Below are 16,945 nucleotides of genomic sequence, written 5' to 3' on the forward strand. Positions count from 1 at the left end.
TTTTCCTGGCAGGCATACAGGGTCCAAGTCTCGCTGCCATAAAGGAGGGTGCTGAGGATGCAGGCTCTGTAGACTTGCATTTTGGTGTGAGTGTACAGCTTGTTGTTATTCCACACTCTCTTGCTGAGTCTGGACAGAGTTGTGGCCGCTTTTCCGATCCTCCTATTTAGCTCAGTGTCCAACGACAGGGTGTCAGTGATGGTGGACCCGAGGTAAACGAACTCGTGGACGACCTCTAACGTATAGTTGTCAATGCTGATTGATGTGGATTCAGCAACATCCTGACCGAGTATGTTTGTCATATCTTCTCTGGAAATACCATCACTGGACCTAACCAGGTTACTCACACAATCACGGGCACTCTCTCATGCTCCTCTACTAACATCATATATGCCATCATGTGCCAACAATGCCCAGATGCTTTGTATATTGGACAGACTTCTAACTCCCTTAGACAAAGGGTCAATGGGCACAAAACAGGCATCAAAACACTCCAGATTCACAAACCCGTTAGTCAACATTTTAATGGAATGGGGCATTCTGTCAATGACCTAAAGGTATGTGTGTTACTGAAAAGGAATTATCGCACCGTTTTGGAAAGAGAAACATCTGAGCTAGCTTTTATATTCAAATTCGGCACATTAACACATGGTTTAAATTGTGATGGGAACTTTCTGAGTCACTATTGGGGCTCGTCTGCATACTTGGCTCAATCTAATTCTTGACTTTCCCCCCACCCCTCCACTCTCTGATTTGCTCATCTTGATTATCTTTTTCTGATTTGTCCTCCTTGCTTACTGTTTTTGGTTCTCTGGGCCTTAAATATTGAGTCTGTTCTGGTCTGGCTATGGTCTGAAGAAGTGGGTCTGTCCCACGAAAGCTCACCTAATAAACCATTTTGCTGGTCTTTAAAGTGCTACTTGACTGCTTTTTGCAATGGGTTTGTTCTTCGTGTTCACGCTGACTGCTGTAACCAATGGGTGCTGCTACCAGAAGCTGTGGAATTGTACCATGTACTGAATGTTTGGAAAGAGCCATGTGACATGATGACATTGATGTATAAGCATAAATTGTATGTTGAAGGAGTCTGTAATTCTGAAATGTCACTGTTGTTCCCTGTAACTAGTCTTGCAACCTCTCAAATGAGAAGGAGCGTTCCAAACCTACTGTGTGGCACGGACAGGGAAACTGAGGCACACAACCATTTTGGTGGTATGGCTAAATGCCAAGGGTGGAAAGCATTTGTACCTTCATTTACTGGACTGTAACTGAATTCCAAACATTGGCTGGAGCAGCTGTATGGACTGGTGGGCAGACGGGGCAGGGCCCAGACCAGAGAACTGTTTGATCAGCTGGTGCTGCAGCACCTGTATAGGCTCTGCCTGCCCGAGTTGAGCACGTGGCTGATGGATAGGAGGCCGAAGCAGGGAGACCAACCAACTCGAAGGAACCAACAGGACTTGCCTGGCTGCATCACATGAAAGGGGCCAATGCCAAGCTCCTGACGTGGAGCCTCCCCCTGCAGGATTATGACATGGAGGTGGTACACATAAACGGGAGCACCGAGGGTACAGCCAATGCCCTATCATGTGGGGAGGGCCCCATACTTCCCCAGGTCACTGGCTGAGTGACCCTGCTCAGTTTGGTCTGGAAGTGGGGAGAGATGTGATGGAGTGGGGGGTACCTGTGTGACTCACAGAGGGTGTGGGGCTTCGCTGAGGGTAACGGAGGCGACCAGGTGACACCTCTGGACTGCAGACAGAGGAGGAGGTGGAGCCTGAGGGGTTTGAATTGGAACTGGGAGTTGGGAAGCAGTTAGTCTTATGTTCTTAGTCTGGGCTGGGAGAGAGAGAGACAAAGGAGGGGCCAAGTCCCCGGATCAGGGGGCCTTCTGGGGCCTCCTCTCCCCAACACGGATTGGACTGACCACCTCTGCCGGCTGTACTGACTCCTCCGTATGACGCTGTGTCCTATTGGCTAATAAACCCACTGTTCTCCTGCTGAGTGAGAGTCACTCCTGGCTGTGGATGGGGTGCAGAGCTTGGGGACAACTGAACCCCATCACACTAGTACATACTTTTCTGGATGCTGTGCAGGTCTCCTCATATTATACCAACAAATGAATACGCTTAACATAAGAACATAAGAATGGCCATACTGGGTCAGACCAAAGGTCTATCCAGCCCAGCATCCCATCTGCCGACGGTGGCCAATGCCAGGTGCCCCAGAGAAGGAGAACAGAAGACAATGATCAAGTGATTTATCTCCTGCCATCCATCTCCTGCCCTTGTTCTGAAGGCTGGGGCACCATACTTTATTCCTGGCTAATAGCCATTTATGGACCTAACCTGCAAAAATTTATCAAGCTCTTTTTTAAACCCTAATAGAGTCCTGGCCTTCACAGCCTCCTCGGGCAAGGAGTTCCACAGGTTGACTGTGTGCTGTGTGAAGAAAAATTTCCTTTTATTAGTTTTGAACCTACTACTCATCAATTTAATTTGGTGTCCCCTAGTTCTTGTATTATGGGAAAAGGTAAATAATTTTTCTATATTCACTTTCTCCACACCATTCATGATTTTATATACCTCTATCATATCGCCCCTCAATCGCCTCTTTTCCAAACTGAAAAGTCCCAGTCTCTCTAGCCTCTCCCCATATGGAACCCGTTCCAAGCCCCTAATCATCTTAGTCGCCCTTTTCTGAACCTTTTCTAATGCCAATATATCTTTTTTGAGGTGAGGAGACCACATCTGCACGCAGTACTCAAGATGTGGGCGTACCATAGTTTTATACAGGGGAAGTATGATATCTTTTGTCTTATTATCGATCCCTTTTTTAATAATTCCTAACATCCTATTTGCCTTACTAACTGCCGCTGCACACTGCGTGGATGTCTTCAGAGAACTATCCACTATAACTCCAAGATCCCTTTCCTGATCTGTCGTAGCTAAATTTGACCCCATCATGTTGTACGTGTAATTTGGGTTATTTTTTCCAACATGCATTACCTTACACTTACCCACATTAAATTTAATTTGCCATTTTGCTGCCCAATCACTCAGTTTGCTGAGATCTTTTTGTAGTTCTTCACAATCCCTTTTGGTTTTGACTGTCCTGAACAACTTGGTGTCATCTGCAAACTTGGCCACCTCACTGCTTACACCATTTTCTAGATCATTGATGAACAAGTTGAACAGGATCGGTCCCAGGACTGACCCCTGGGGAACACCACTAGTTACCCTCCTCCATTGTGAAAATTTACCATTTATTCCCACTCTTTGTTTTCTGTCTTTTAACCAATTCCCGATCCATGAAAGGATCTTTCCTCTTATCCCATGACCACCTAATTTACATAAAAGCCTTTGGTGTGGGACCGTGTCAAAGGCTTTCTGGAAATCTAGGTATATTATGTCCACTGGGTGCCCCTTGTCCACATGTTTATTAACCCCTTCAAAGAATTCTAATAGATTAGTTAGACACGACTTCCCTCTGCAGAAACCATGCTGACTTTTGCCCAACAATTCGTGCTCTTCTACGTGCCTTGCAATTTTATTCTTTACTAGTGTTTCTACTAATTTGCCTGGTACTGATGTTAAACTTATCGGTCTATAATTTCCAGGGTATCCTCTAGAGCCTTTTTTAAATATTGGTGTTATATTGGCCGTCTTCCAGTCATTTGGTACCAAAGCTGGCACCCCCTGTACCTCAGGGAAAAACTCACAGCTGATGAATCAGATCCCTACCCCACTCCCCCAGAGCAAACTCCCTAAGCCAAACAATGAGCCCCTGAGCTCCCCCAGGGTGAATCCCATAGTCAAAAAAAGATACCCCCTCCAACTTCCTTCCTCACCTGCTCCAGGAAGATCATCTCCGCCAACTCATAATTCTTCTCCAGCATGGCCAGGCGGGCCCGCACCTGGTAAGAGTCTGTGCCGTCCCCACCCTGTAAACACACAAAAATATCGCAGATGAGCTGTGGGATGAGGCACTGGGGATGGTGCAAGGGAAGTGGCTGTGGGAAGCAGCTGGTTGGGGGGACACTGTGGGCACCCTGAGAGAGAGGCAGTGGAGGGGGGCGCTCTGGGTATACTGTGAGGGGAAAGAGCAGGGGGAACTGTGGGTACCTGTGAGGCAGACAGCGGGGTGGGTAGGTGCTTTAGAGGTACCGTGATCAAGGCAGCTGTGGGCAGAGGTGTTATGGCCATCCTGTGAGGGAGGGTGCTCTAGATGTACCATGAGGGAGACAGCTGTGGGGCAAGGGCGCTGAGGGCACCCCATGAAGGAAGCAGTCATAGGAAGGCGCTCTGGGTAGCCTGTGAGGGTTTTAGCTGGGGTGGATGGAGTTGGTTAGAGTTGGGTGGCACAGCTGAAGGACAGTGTGACCAGTTCTCACTTGGCTCAGGGTCTCTTGAAACCCCCACCAGGCCAACCTAATAGGCTGCATACAACCCATGCCGGCTGATGCAGGGATGGCATGGCGCCATGTGACGTGGCCTGTGCGCACACAACACACACACACACACACACACACACATTTGCAGGGCAGTCACTGCCCCTGTAGAAGTGAAGCTTGACTCACATATTCCTTGGCCATCTGGTCGGCAATCTCATTGGTTTCATGGAGGAATCGTGCCTTTGACACGTGGCCCAGTGCTGAGAAGCATCTGGGGAAAGCGTAGAGGGCAGAGTCACCAACAACATTGGCTGCTGAGCACACACTTCGGCGCTTCTCTGCTCTCACACCCAGAAGGCAAGGACCAGGCTCAGAACACTGGAGCAAGTAGTCACAGTGAAGCAAGGCTGAGGCCTATGCTCTGCCTGTTTTCCACCCCTGCATGGCCAGGAGCTCTGCTCCACAGGAAGGAGCCCCAGCCAGGGCTTCATCCACACTGCCATCTACAGCAGACCTATGCTACCTGGAGGTATGTCCGCCATGTCTGACCCAGGGCCTACGGTGGAAGGGCTGAGCCACTTCCTGGGATGGAGAACAAGCCACTGCAGTACTCTGGCTCACAAGCAGCACTGACAGGTGCAAGTTCCAGTTCTCCTTGGTTAGAATCTGGGCCACTGGGACAGGGCTTTGGTGGTGGGTGAGGAACCCCAGAAAGAAAAGCACCGAGGGTAGTTTGCTCCTCCTTGTACCTCTCTGCTATGTGCAGCTGCTTGGCCTCCAAGGTCAGTCTGCTTAGGGTCTTCCACATAGCTTCAGTCTCTGTGGACATTTCCAGCGTCTCTAAGAACGCAGCTGCTCTGAAGAGAGAAGTATTTGCAGCACATTAGAGTACAGGAGGTGGGCTACCAGGTCACACTTCAGCTAGGACGGGGGCAGGTCATTGTGAGACCTCAGGGATGAGCAGTCCTTCAGCTGGGCCTATCCTAGGAGCGTGTTCTGGAAAATCCTGATGGAGGTGTTACACAAAACCACTGTCCTTTGTCCAGGCCATGAGCAGAGCTCTGGCGGGTGCCTTATCATCTCTCCAGTCCCTGTCAATGCATGTCAGTCCACAGACCCAGGAGCCATCCAGCCCTGACCGCCACTCTCTGAGTCTGAAATTATCTGCCTCATGAAGAAACAGGTTGGCTATGTCTACACTTGCCCCTCCCTTTCAAAAGGGGCATGGAAATGGAGCAAGCCAAAAATGCTAATGAGGTGCTGATATGAATATTCAGAGCATCATTGCATAATGTCAGCCACCCTGAGGGTCAAAAGTGTTGCTTTTGGATTGTGAACTAGCCATGTAGGTGGGGTTCTTTCAAAAGGACACCGCAATTTTGAAAGTACCCTTTTTCCCCACCCAATAAAATAAATTGGGAAGAAGGGTGCTTTCGAAATCATGGTTTCCTTTCAAAAGAACCCCGTCTACATGGCTAGCGTGCAATTCGAAAGCAGCACTTTCAATGCTCCAGGTGGCTGCCATTATGTGAATGAGACACTGAATATTCATATCATTGCCTCATTAGCATTTTTGACCCATTTCATTTACATGCCCCTTCTGAAAGGGAGGGGCATGTATAGACATAGCCATTATGGGCAGCCCAGCAACCCCTCATGCTGGGCCTCTAAGGGATCCTTTAAACAACCTCACAGCTCTGAGCAGGGAAGTGACAGAGAAGCCTGAAGACAGCTTGCCAGGGCCAGCCAATCCTTGCTGCTTATAACAATCACAGACTCACTCTGCTGTCACAGCAGGGAAAACCTTTCCTCCCAACCTCCCATTGACTTCACTGGGGCCAATGTCCTCCACACCAAGCCTCTTGAATGCTGAGAACTAGGCTGACCCTTTTTGAGACATTTGGCCAGAAGTGAAAAGAAGTGCAGTGTTTTACTTCCAAAGCAGATGGGCCCAGATGCAATTCTAGCCTCTTCTGCACAGCTCTGAGGAGAGCTGACAGATGCTTGCAGCCTAGAAGAGGCCTTCACACACGTTATTCAGAATCTGCAACCATCTCTTGGCTCAGAACATAAGAATGGCCAAACTGGGTCTGACCAAAAGTTCATCTAGCTCAGTATCCTGTCTTCTGACAGTAGCCAGTGATCCTTTCCCTCTCACCCATTCCCAGCTGCTGGCAAATGGAGATTAGGGTCATCAGCCCTGCCCATACTGGCTAACAGCCACTGATGGATCTATCTTCCGTGAACTTATCTAGTTCTTTTTTAACCATGTTATAGTCTGGGCCTTCACAACATCGCCTTGCAAAGAGCTCCGGAGGTTGGTTGTACATTGTGTAAAGAAATACTTAGTTTGCTTTAAACCTGCTGCCTATTCATTTCATTGTGAGATCCAAGTTCTTGTGTTTAAGAATGAGTAACACTTCCTTATTCATTGTCTCCACATCAGTCATGGTTTGACAAACCTCTTTCATATCCCCCACTAGGTATCTGTTACTGCACTCCCTTCCGATACTTACACTGGGCTCAGGGGATTCTGGGCAGATTCATTCTACACACTGCCACCGTGCTCACAGCTCCCTGCAAGCTATCTGAGCCAGCCACAAAGATGGGATGATTACTACCAGGGATACTCTTCTTCGGCTTAACAAAGTTGGCACCATGCACGGTGGCCTCCCTCAGACAGTTTCCTCCTGCTCACACCGTTTGGTTCACAGGCAGGTTGCCCTATCCCCCACAAATTGCACCATATATCCTGGATGGCTCCCCAGTGCCTGGTCTTCCTCATAACACCTCCCTCACTTCCACCCACCCTTTAGCTTCTTTGTTGACTCCCCTGACTTCCCTATCCCAGGTCGCTGGCTAGCAGCACTCACCTGCTATAGTCACCATCATCAATGGCCGTTCCAAACTCAACGAGTCCCTCGTCCAGGGTGTAGGAGACTGTGTTCACCCCTTCGGTCACTATTACCTCAGTCTTCCCATTGCTTCGCTCCAGGCTCACGATATCCCCCTGAAAGAGCCCCCAGCACTTCAGCACCTCTGTTCTCCCTGCATCTCCTGCTGTGTGTGGGAAGGGGCACTGGGGCGCACTGGCACAATTCTATCTTTGACTCCTACAGGCAAATGAGCTCAGCAGAACTGATTCCTTACCAGACACTTGGGCTAACCCCACCATCACAAGTGGAAGTTAAGGGAAAGGCCAATTTGCCCAGTAAGCTCCACACTTCACTTGCCCTCTTTCTGCTCTTTCCATCCCCTCCTGCCCAAGGCTTCATCCCATCCCCTTTTCAAAGAACCACTCCATCTGGTCTCACTGCATAAATCCTGATCTGCCCAGGACCCTCCCAGAATCCTGCACACGATGGCAGGGGACTCTGGGGGAAGGGAGGAGACTGGAACTTTACCTTCAATGGGAACATGGTAACTCGTTCTGGGGCATCATTGTTGTACCAAATGCAGAGGCTGTTTCTGTTCTGAGCCACCACCACATCACTGCCTGGGACCCACTGCACATAGGAACAGTAGTTCAGGATCGTGGTCTTGATGCTGCTCTCAACGTTATAAAGCTGCAACTAGATGAGGAAAGAGACAGAATCAATAGGGTCTGTGGCTGAGCTACTACTCATCTCTGGCCAGGACACTGGCAGCCTGCATCCAGCCACCCAGTGCTGTGACGCCACCAAGTCTTACATGCTGAGCAAGTTCAGGCCTGCTCAACATCTGGATAGAATATTTTCTGGGTGCAGAGAGTTCCTGGAGACACTGATGGGAGTAGCTCAGAGATGGGATGGTGCTCTCCCCTGGGGCAGTAATGACCCAGTATATAGGGCTAGGCTAAGCAGTGGGACCATTCCCAGAAGGAGCTCACTGTGATGATCTGGGGAACCTGTCTTCACAATTAGCAAAATCTGTGTGAGCTGCAAACTCTATGCATTTTGGATATGCAGTCCTGATATATTGAATATTAGACCATTACAAAACTAGGTCTTTATTTAGACTATGAATTTTAGGGGTCAGAAAACTTATGAGTTTACTCCCAGGCTGGTCTGCTGAAAGCATTGAGCAGGTTTCATTTTAGGATGAGGATTTATCAGAAATTATTGATGCATCTCCTCTTACCTGCCTTTAGCCTCAAAGGAAACTTGCACCAGACTCAAAAATGGGCCTGTGAGCTCAAATTCATAACTTAGTCACATACTGAAAATGAAAACAAAAAAGCAGTAAAGTAGCACTTTAAAGACAAACAAAACAGTTTATTAGGTGAGCTTTTGTGGGACAGACCCACTTCTTCAGACCATAGCCATACCAGAACAGTATGGCTGTGGTCTGAAGAAGTGGGTCTGTCCCACAAAAGCTCACCTAATAAATTATTTTGCTAGTCTTTAAAGTGCTACTTTACTGCATTTTTGTTTTAATGGTATACAGACTAGCACGGCTTTCGCTCTGTTACTGAAAATGAAGATTCTGATAAAGACACTGGGTTTATGGCATATTACAACAATCTGTAACCCAACAGCTCCCTCTTTGTCCTACACCTGCTGAGGTGATAGAGGGCCATTTCACCTTGAATGGGCTTTAACAATATGTGCTATTTATGCTAAACTAGTTGTTCGTCCTCACATTTAGCTATGATACCAAAGATGGATATATATGAAGAAGACCTCACTGTGGCTAAAAGCTTGTCTCTGTCACCACCAGAAGCTGATCCAATAAAAGACCTGGTCTCTCTGATACCTGGGACTGACATGGTTACAATACTGCAGCAAAGGTCTCAAAATGTAATTATAAACAGTGAATTGTTACAGAGTGGGTGTAACTCTGGTGAGGTTCCGCAGGGATCAGTTCTTGGTCCTATGTTATTTAATAAAAAGCAGTCCTTAAAGAAATCTGCCATGAAGCCACTGAGAGCTCCATGCTAGTCCCAAGCCTGGCAGGACTTGGTCAGATGTGTGTCGATGCGCTGACCGTTAAACACCACCACAAATGAAATCTGATGCCACTACAATCAAATGTTAAAAGATGCCGGCTCGGAAGTCGCCCAGATAAACAAGGCCCGCGATACCAATCAAGCGATCGGGGTTGGGTCGATAAGTTGGCTACCGAAAGAAAATTACACCTAATACATATGCTATCTATTGGAACATAAAACGTTCAAACACTGTGGGCAACTGGAAAATTAGAGCTGCTTCGGAAGGAAATGGAGAGCTATCGATGTGATATACTTGGACTGGCAGAGATGCATTGGACGGGATCAGGAGAGATATGCGATTGCGAAGTCATTTGGTCAGGAAACGAAACAAAGCATGAAGCAGAAGCTGGATTCCTTCTTAGCAAAACAGCTAGAGGAGCATTATTAGGATACAAACCGGTGATGGTCACGCGATTCAAAGCAAAACCTTTCAACATCTCAGTCATTCAGGTGTATGCACCCACTTCGGACAGTACGGAGGAAGAGATTGAACTATTTTATCAAGACTTGACAAAGATGGTGGAGGACATATTGAAGAAAGATGTGTTGATCATCGGAGGAGATTGGAATGCGAAGGTTGGAACAGATAATTGAGGTTGGGAGAGAGTCATGGGAAGGTTTGGACATGGAGAAAGAAATGAATGAGGTGAGAAACTGTTAGTTTGCTACAGAGCACAAGATGGTGATTTGCAACACGATATTCCAACCAAAGGACTGTAGGAAGTGGATGTGGCAATCGAATGACAGGAAGACATGGTTAGAGGAGCAGTGTGAAGATATTGAGAGGTATTACAGCAAATGTAAGACCAGGCAGGTGTATGAGACAATTAGGAATATTAACAGGAAATGGCAACCGAAGCAGATGGCAATCAAAGATGAGAATGAAGAAGTGCTCATGAACAGGGAGAAGATTGTGCAGCGATGGATAAGATATTGCACTAATCTATACAAAGCACAGTTGGACAGGAGTGTCTCAGAGAGACTGATTGAAGAATTGAAAGAGATATCTCCACCGACCACCGAGAACGAGACGGATATTTCAAAGGAGGAAGTAGAAAAAGCAGTGAAACGACTAAAGAACAACAAGAGCCCTGGAAATGATAAGATCACGGGAGAGATAATCAAATATGGTGGAGAAAGCAGGATTCAGGAAATACACTGACTATGTAATATCGCATGGAAAGAAGGGAAGGCACCTAAGGAATGGACAAGATCTGTGCTAGTGACAATACCCAAGAAATTTTTACATTGGCGTGCAAGAACTACAGAACGATTGCCCTAATGAGTCATCCAGGTAAGGTGCTGATGATGATGATACTGACTGAGAGATTAAGATCGCAGATAGAAGAACATATCGCAAATGAGCAAGCAGGGTTCAGAAAAGATAGAAGTACCATACAGCAGATATTGGCACTAAGACTGATAGCAGAGAAAGCTCGATGAAAGAACAAAAATACGTACACTTGCTTCGTCAATTTTCAAAAGGCATTTGACAATATAGATCAGAAAGTGACTTGGGTGGTGTTGGACTCATAGCTGGAGTGGATAGCTGACTAATACGGTTGTTGGAAGATATCAATGATAATGCAGAGGCAGCAGTGAGAACACGTGGGGAATTGGGAAGCTGGTTTAAAACAAGTAGAGATATGAGACAAGGAGATCCAATATCGCCAAGTATCTTCATCATACATCTGGAGAGAGCGATGGACAAGATCAAGGAAGAGGTAGAAGGGATATCTATGCATGGGAAAAGAATTAACAACTTGAGGTTCATGGATGATATAGTTATCATTGAGGAAGATGAGGAGAAGCTAGCGAAAACAGTGCGGGTGTTAAACGAAGGGAATCGGTATGGACTGATTATGAACATTGATAAAACAAAAGCAATGGTATTTGGAGATAAGGAAATAGGAAGAAAGATCAGTGTGGATGGTATTGAACCAGAAAATGTAGAGAAATTCACATATCTGGGGAGCAACATAACACATGATGTAGACTGTAAGAAGGAAATAGCAACTAGAATAGCGAAAGCAAGAGTGAGTTTGAAGGTGCTGGGTAAGATCTGGAAAAGCAAAGCAATTAGCTTAAGAATGAAGCTGGGTGTCTTGAAAACGTGTATTCAGCAGCATGTTGTACGGATGTGGAACATGGGTGACAACAAAAGATTAGAAAAGAATATTGGCTTTCGAAAGGACTTGTTATAGAAAGATTCTGAGAATAGGATGGATGCAGAAGGTCACCAATGAGGAATTATATGGGAAGATACAGCTGAAAGAGAACCTGCTGCAGCAGGTTATAAAACGGAAGCTACAACTATTTGGACATATTTGCAGAGTGAATGACGAACGAAAAATCAAGACCCTAGTATTCGGCATAATGGATGGTTCGAACAGGAGAGTCAGACCCCATAGAGAATGGACAGATGATGTAGTGGATTGGTGTGGAGCTAGTCTACAGAAACTAACCCACTCTGCACTGGATAGGGAAAGATGGAAGGAAATAGTGCGAGAGGCATCAGACACCAATGGGCGCTGAGCCCACAATTATTGATGATGATGAGTCCTTAAAGACTACAATTTATTTATCAGGTCATGAGCTTCTGTGGGTAACACCCACTTCCTCTGATTTACCTTACCTAATAAGTAAGTGTGTTATTCTTTAAGGTGCTGCAGGTCTGCTTGCTATTTGTGAAGCTACAGACTAACACAGCTACCCCTCTGAGGCCGTGTCTACACTAGCCCCAAACTTCGAAATGGCCACACAAATGGCCATTTCGAAGTTTACTAATGAAGCGCAGAAATGCATATTCAGCGCTTCATTAGCATGCGGGTGGCCGCAGCGCTTCGAAATTGACGCGGCTCACCGCCGCACGGCCCGTCCTGATGCAGCTCCTCTTCGAAAAGACCCTGCCTACTTCGAAGTCCCCTTATTCCCTTGAGCAGATGGGAATAAGGGGACTTTGAAGTAGGCGGGGTCCTTTTGAAAAGGAGCCCTGTTGGGACGAGCCGCGCGGCAGCAAGCTGCGTCAATTTCAAAGCACTGTGGCCGCCTGCATGCTAATGAAGCGCTGAATATGCATTTCAGCGCTTTATTAGCAAACTTCGAAATGGCCATTTGCGTGGCCATTTCGAAGTTTGGGGCTAGTGTAGATGTAACCTGAGTCTGTTATTTAAGATTTTTATCAATGAACCGGAAGAAAAAATCATTCACTGATAAAATTTGCAGATAATACAAAAATTGAAGGAGAAAAGTAATTCAAAAGACAGATTACTGATTCACTGTGACTTGTGTCATTTGGTAAACATGGCACAAGCATGTACTTCAATACAGCTAATTGTGAATGTATACAGAGACACTCGGAGGCTAATTTCAAAGGAATAGCCCTGTTACTTGTCCTTCTCTCTCCAGGCAGCACATACTGCACCGAGACTCACCCTTTTTTCTTATATACACCACTCCTGTTAATACATCCCACAATAATAAGTCTTTTTCATAGCTGCATCACCCTATTGACTCTTTTAATTTGTGATCCACAAGAATCCCATATCCTTTTCAGCAGTAAAGCCACATAGTCAATTATTCCCCATTTTGTAGTTGTGCTTTTGATTTGTCCTTCCTAAATGAAGTACTTTGCACTTGTCTTTTAAAAATTTCATCTTGTTGCGTTCAGACCAAGACTCCAGTTTGTTAAGGTTATTTTGAATTCTAATCCTGTATTCCAAATAACTTTCAACCTCTCCCTATGTGGTGTCACCTGCAAATTGTAAAGGCATACTCTTCACTCCATTATCCAAAACACTAATGAACATATTGATAGCACCAGACAGATGGCTGACTACTCTGAAACGCCATATGAGAAATATTTAATATTAGTTTGTCAATCTAGAGAAAAGTCCAACATAATCCAACTGCTGGAAATGGAAGCTAGACAAATTCAGACTGGAAATAAGGCACACAGTTTTAATGGTGACAGTAATTAACTACTGGAGCGATTTACCCAGAGACAAGATGAACTGTCCATCAGTGGAAATTTTTACAGACTGTGTCATCACAGTCTGGCCTTTGAATCTGTGAAACTCAGATGTCTTTCCAGGGAAAGGTAAGCTGCAGTGTAAACTACTGTGTTCACAATGTTTGTTGTTTTCTATATGAGCAGTGTTTTCCCTGTATGATTAAACTGCAACAGTGTTACAATCCTTGTGTTTCACGCTCTACAGCAGTGTTTCCCAAACTTAAAACATTCACATACCTTTTCTGTACTTCAGCCTTATTGGCGTACCCCATCTTCCAGCGCCGACTCAGTAGTTATCTTCTGATTTTTAGTAATTTATTTTCTGCCACATACTCTTTGAAATCCTTTTGTGTACCACACTTTGGGGAACACTGTTCTACAACCACAGCGTGACCTTGAAGAGGAACACTGTGGGCCCAGAATGCCCTATGGCTGGAGTTCAGGGAAAGTTATGGGTGAGTTTAAGGGGTCAGTACTGATTCCAGGGGCTGGGCAGTGTGGTAGCAGCAAGTAAGAGAGTGCTAGACAGAAAGGCCATGCCTTGAGAATGTGACTAGAGGCATGACATCAGTGGTAATTCTTGGATGCTGTGCAGTATCCAGGAGCTTAAGATATGTGGACTGCGCAGTTGGATCCCCTCACTGTTGTCTGGCAAGTGGCCAAGGGGGAACTCTGGATTAGTGCTGAGACACCCACCTTATGCCACCCTCCCTGCTCCTGGGCATGCCCAGCTCATTTCCCATAACCTGGGTATGCCTGTCTCCCACCTCACCCTCATCTTCTTGTCCCTGAAGAGAAGCTTATGGCCCGTCTCATTCAGCTCCAGCCAGTCAATCTTGCTGTCATGATTGATGGTGCCAATGTTGTAGCCCCCAACAAGATCCACTGGGAACAGGAAAGAAGAGAGGCTCATTGTGAGAATGCTCTGCCAAACCCGTAGGCAGGACAGAGCTGTCAGGGACCTTGATGCAAAGGGGACACTCAATCCCTGGGCCAGTGAAGATGGAGAGGAACTATTTAGGGTTGTACAAGGGGGACAAAACTCAGAGCAACAGAATGACAGTGAGAAAGGGACTTATAAGCTGCATAAGTCCCCTGGAAGCAAGCTGTGTCAGGCAGGAACTCATCTCCCAAGAAGGGAAGCCCATCACCTCCTGAGATGTTTAAACTAGTACCAGGTAGAACACTAGTAAATTATCAGGCAAAGAGCATTTCTCAACAGACTGAAACGTTCCAAACAGTTCTCTTGTGATCAGCGTGTATTAGAAAACCCGTTTCTTCCCCCTTGAAACACACCAACATCTCAGTACAGTGGGAAATTACTGGCCTTAAAGTAACTGATTATCTTTGAGACGTGTTTTCTACATTTTGTCCACTCATTGGTAATGTATACTCCACAGGCAGAAGAACTTCTTCTTACTAACAATTCCCATTGTTCTGCACATGCTTAGACAATCCATCCTGTCTAGGCACAAATGGGTGAAATGGACCAAGTGCCACTCAGTTCCTTCGGCAGCTGAAATCATGCAAGGCCCTTCATACAGTGGGGAAGATGGATGGACTGTGGAATACATACAGACAATACACGTTGTAGAACATCAGTTACTTTAAGTAAAGTCTTTCATAACTGAGGGGCTGTCAATGTCAAGAATGAAAAGCAACTCGGAGATGAAGGTGGGTTCACAAGTATTATGTAAAGTAACAAATATGTAACAAAAGTTGTATCTTCTCTAGTTGTCTGTCCAACTCCATAATGTTTCTTGAAAATATGAATAGAAGCCAATGTGGCTATCTTACAAATTTCTAAACTCCAGGCATTACTAAAAGAAGCTGTTGAATCAACTATTGAAGGCTCTTGTAGAATGGGCCCTAATCACTATTGCTAGTACAATTTAATATGTCTTGAAATCGAGCTTGAAAATGTCTTAGAGAAAATCAGTTTATCTGTCACTCTCTCAGCATATGCCAAATAATTTGAAACTACAACTAAAATACTCATTTCCATCCAGATAAGATGAAAAATAAATTTCTAGCTACAGCTAAAGACCAAGAATACCAGGTTCAAAAGAACTAGATAAATTCATGAAGGTTAGGTCCATCAATAGATATTAGCCAGGATAGAAAGGAATGGTGTCCCTAGCCTCTGTTTGTCAGAGGTTGGAAATGGATGTTAGGAGAGGGATCATTTTTGTGGTTACCTATTCTGCTCACTCCCTCTGGGGCATCTGGCATTGGCTAGTATTGGAAGACAGGACACTGGGCTAGATGGACCTTTGGTCTGACCCAGTGTGACCATTCTTAGGTTCTTATGAATCTTTTACAAATAGGATGACAAAATATATTAAAACCAGCAGTTGTTGGATGACAGGAAGATACTGAATATAAGAAGAGCCTTACTGGGTCAGACTAATGGTCCACTTCGTATCAAGTATCCTGTCTTCAGACAGTGGCCAATACAAGATGTCTCACAGGGAACGAACAGAACAAAACATTTTTGAGTGATGAGTGGGAGGTTTAGGGACACCCAAAGCATAGAATCATGGAACTGGAAGGGACCTCAAGAGGCCATCAAGTCCAGTCTCCTGCCCTCATGGCAGGACCAAGCACCATAGAATCACACAGCTGGAAAGGACCTCAAAAAGTCATTGAGTCCAGCCCCCTGCCCCAAGCAGGATCAACACCAAAGTCATCCCAGCCATGACTTAAAGACTTCTAGGGATGGAGAATCCACCACCTCTCTAGGCAACACATTCCAGTGCTTCACCATCTGCCTGGGGAAGCAGTTTTTCCTAATATCTAACCTACACCTCTCCTTCTGTAACTTCAGACCATTACCCCTTGTTCTGCCATCTGTCACCACTGAGAACAGTTTCCCGCCATCCCTTTTAGAGCTCCCCTTCAGGAAGTTGAAGGCTGCTGTTAAATCACCGCTCAGTCTTCTCTTCTGTAAATTAAATAAGCCCAAATTCCTCAGCCTCTCCTCATAGGTCTTGAGTCCCAGCCTCACAATTGCCCTCTGCCAAACCTGCTCCAGCACATCCACATCCTTCCTATACTGCGGGGCCCAAAACTGGACGCAATACTCCAGATGTGGCCTCACCAGTGCCGAATAGAGGGGAACAACCACCTCTCTAGATCTGCTCAAAATGCTCCTCCTAATGTACCCCAATATGCCATTGGCCATCTTGGCTACAAGGGGACACTGTTTACTCATAACCAGCCTTTCATCCATTAGAATTCCTGAGTCCCTTTCTGCCATACTGCTGCTTAGCCAGTTGGTCCTCAGACTATAACAATGCTTGGGATTCTTCTGTCCAAAGTGCAGGACTCTACACTTCACCTTGTTGAACCACATCAGATTTCTTTTGGCCCAATCCTTCAATTTATCCACGTCATTCTGGATCCTATCTCTACCCTCCAATGTATCTACCTGTCCCCCGAGCTTGGTGTCATCCATAAACTTGCTGATGGTGCAATCCAGTCCCTCATCCAGGTCATTAATAAAGATGTTGAACAACATTGGCCTCAAAACTGAGCTTTAGGGCACTCCACTTAAAATCAACTGCCATCC

At 46.0% G+C, this 16,945-nt stretch overlaps 1 protein-coding gene across 4 annotated transcripts in view; it reads right to left on the bottom strand.

Moving 5' to 3' along the window:
• IFT172 (intraflagellar transport 172) overlaps positions 1 to 16,945 on the bottom strand; it is a 231,338-nt gene that overhangs the window by 124,847 nt on the left and 89,546 nt on the right. For all 4 annotated transcript variants that reach the window (XR_012645170.1, XM_074991603.1, XM_074991602.1 and 1 more), the window contains exons 15-20: positions 14,147 to 14,259; positions 7,798 to 7,965; positions 7,267 to 7,403; positions 5,143 to 5,250; positions 4,580 to 4,664; positions 3,851 to 3,943 (exon numbers count right to left, since the gene is read on the bottom strand). Coding sequence is in view for 3 of the 4 variants with exons in the window: in XM_074991603.1 (XP_074847704.1) it covers positions 3,851 to 3,943; positions 4,580 to 4,664; positions 5,143 to 5,250; positions 7,267 to 7,403; positions 7,798 to 7,965; positions 14,147 to 14,259 (704 nt within the window). In the remaining variant the exon portion in view is untranslated. The remainder of the gene's footprint in view (positions 1 to 3,850; positions 3,944 to 4,579; positions 4,665 to 5,142; positions 5,251 to 7,266; positions 7,404 to 7,797; positions 7,966 to 14,146; positions 14,260 to 16,945) is intronic.

Source organism: Carettochelys insculpta, chromosome 3 (assembly GCF_033958435.1).
Source record: "Carettochelys insculpta isolate YL-2023 chromosome 3, ASM3395843v1, whole genome shotgun sequence".
NCBI classification, from domain to species: Eukaryota; Metazoa; Chordata; order Testudines; family Carettochelyidae; genus Carettochelys; species Carettochelys insculpta.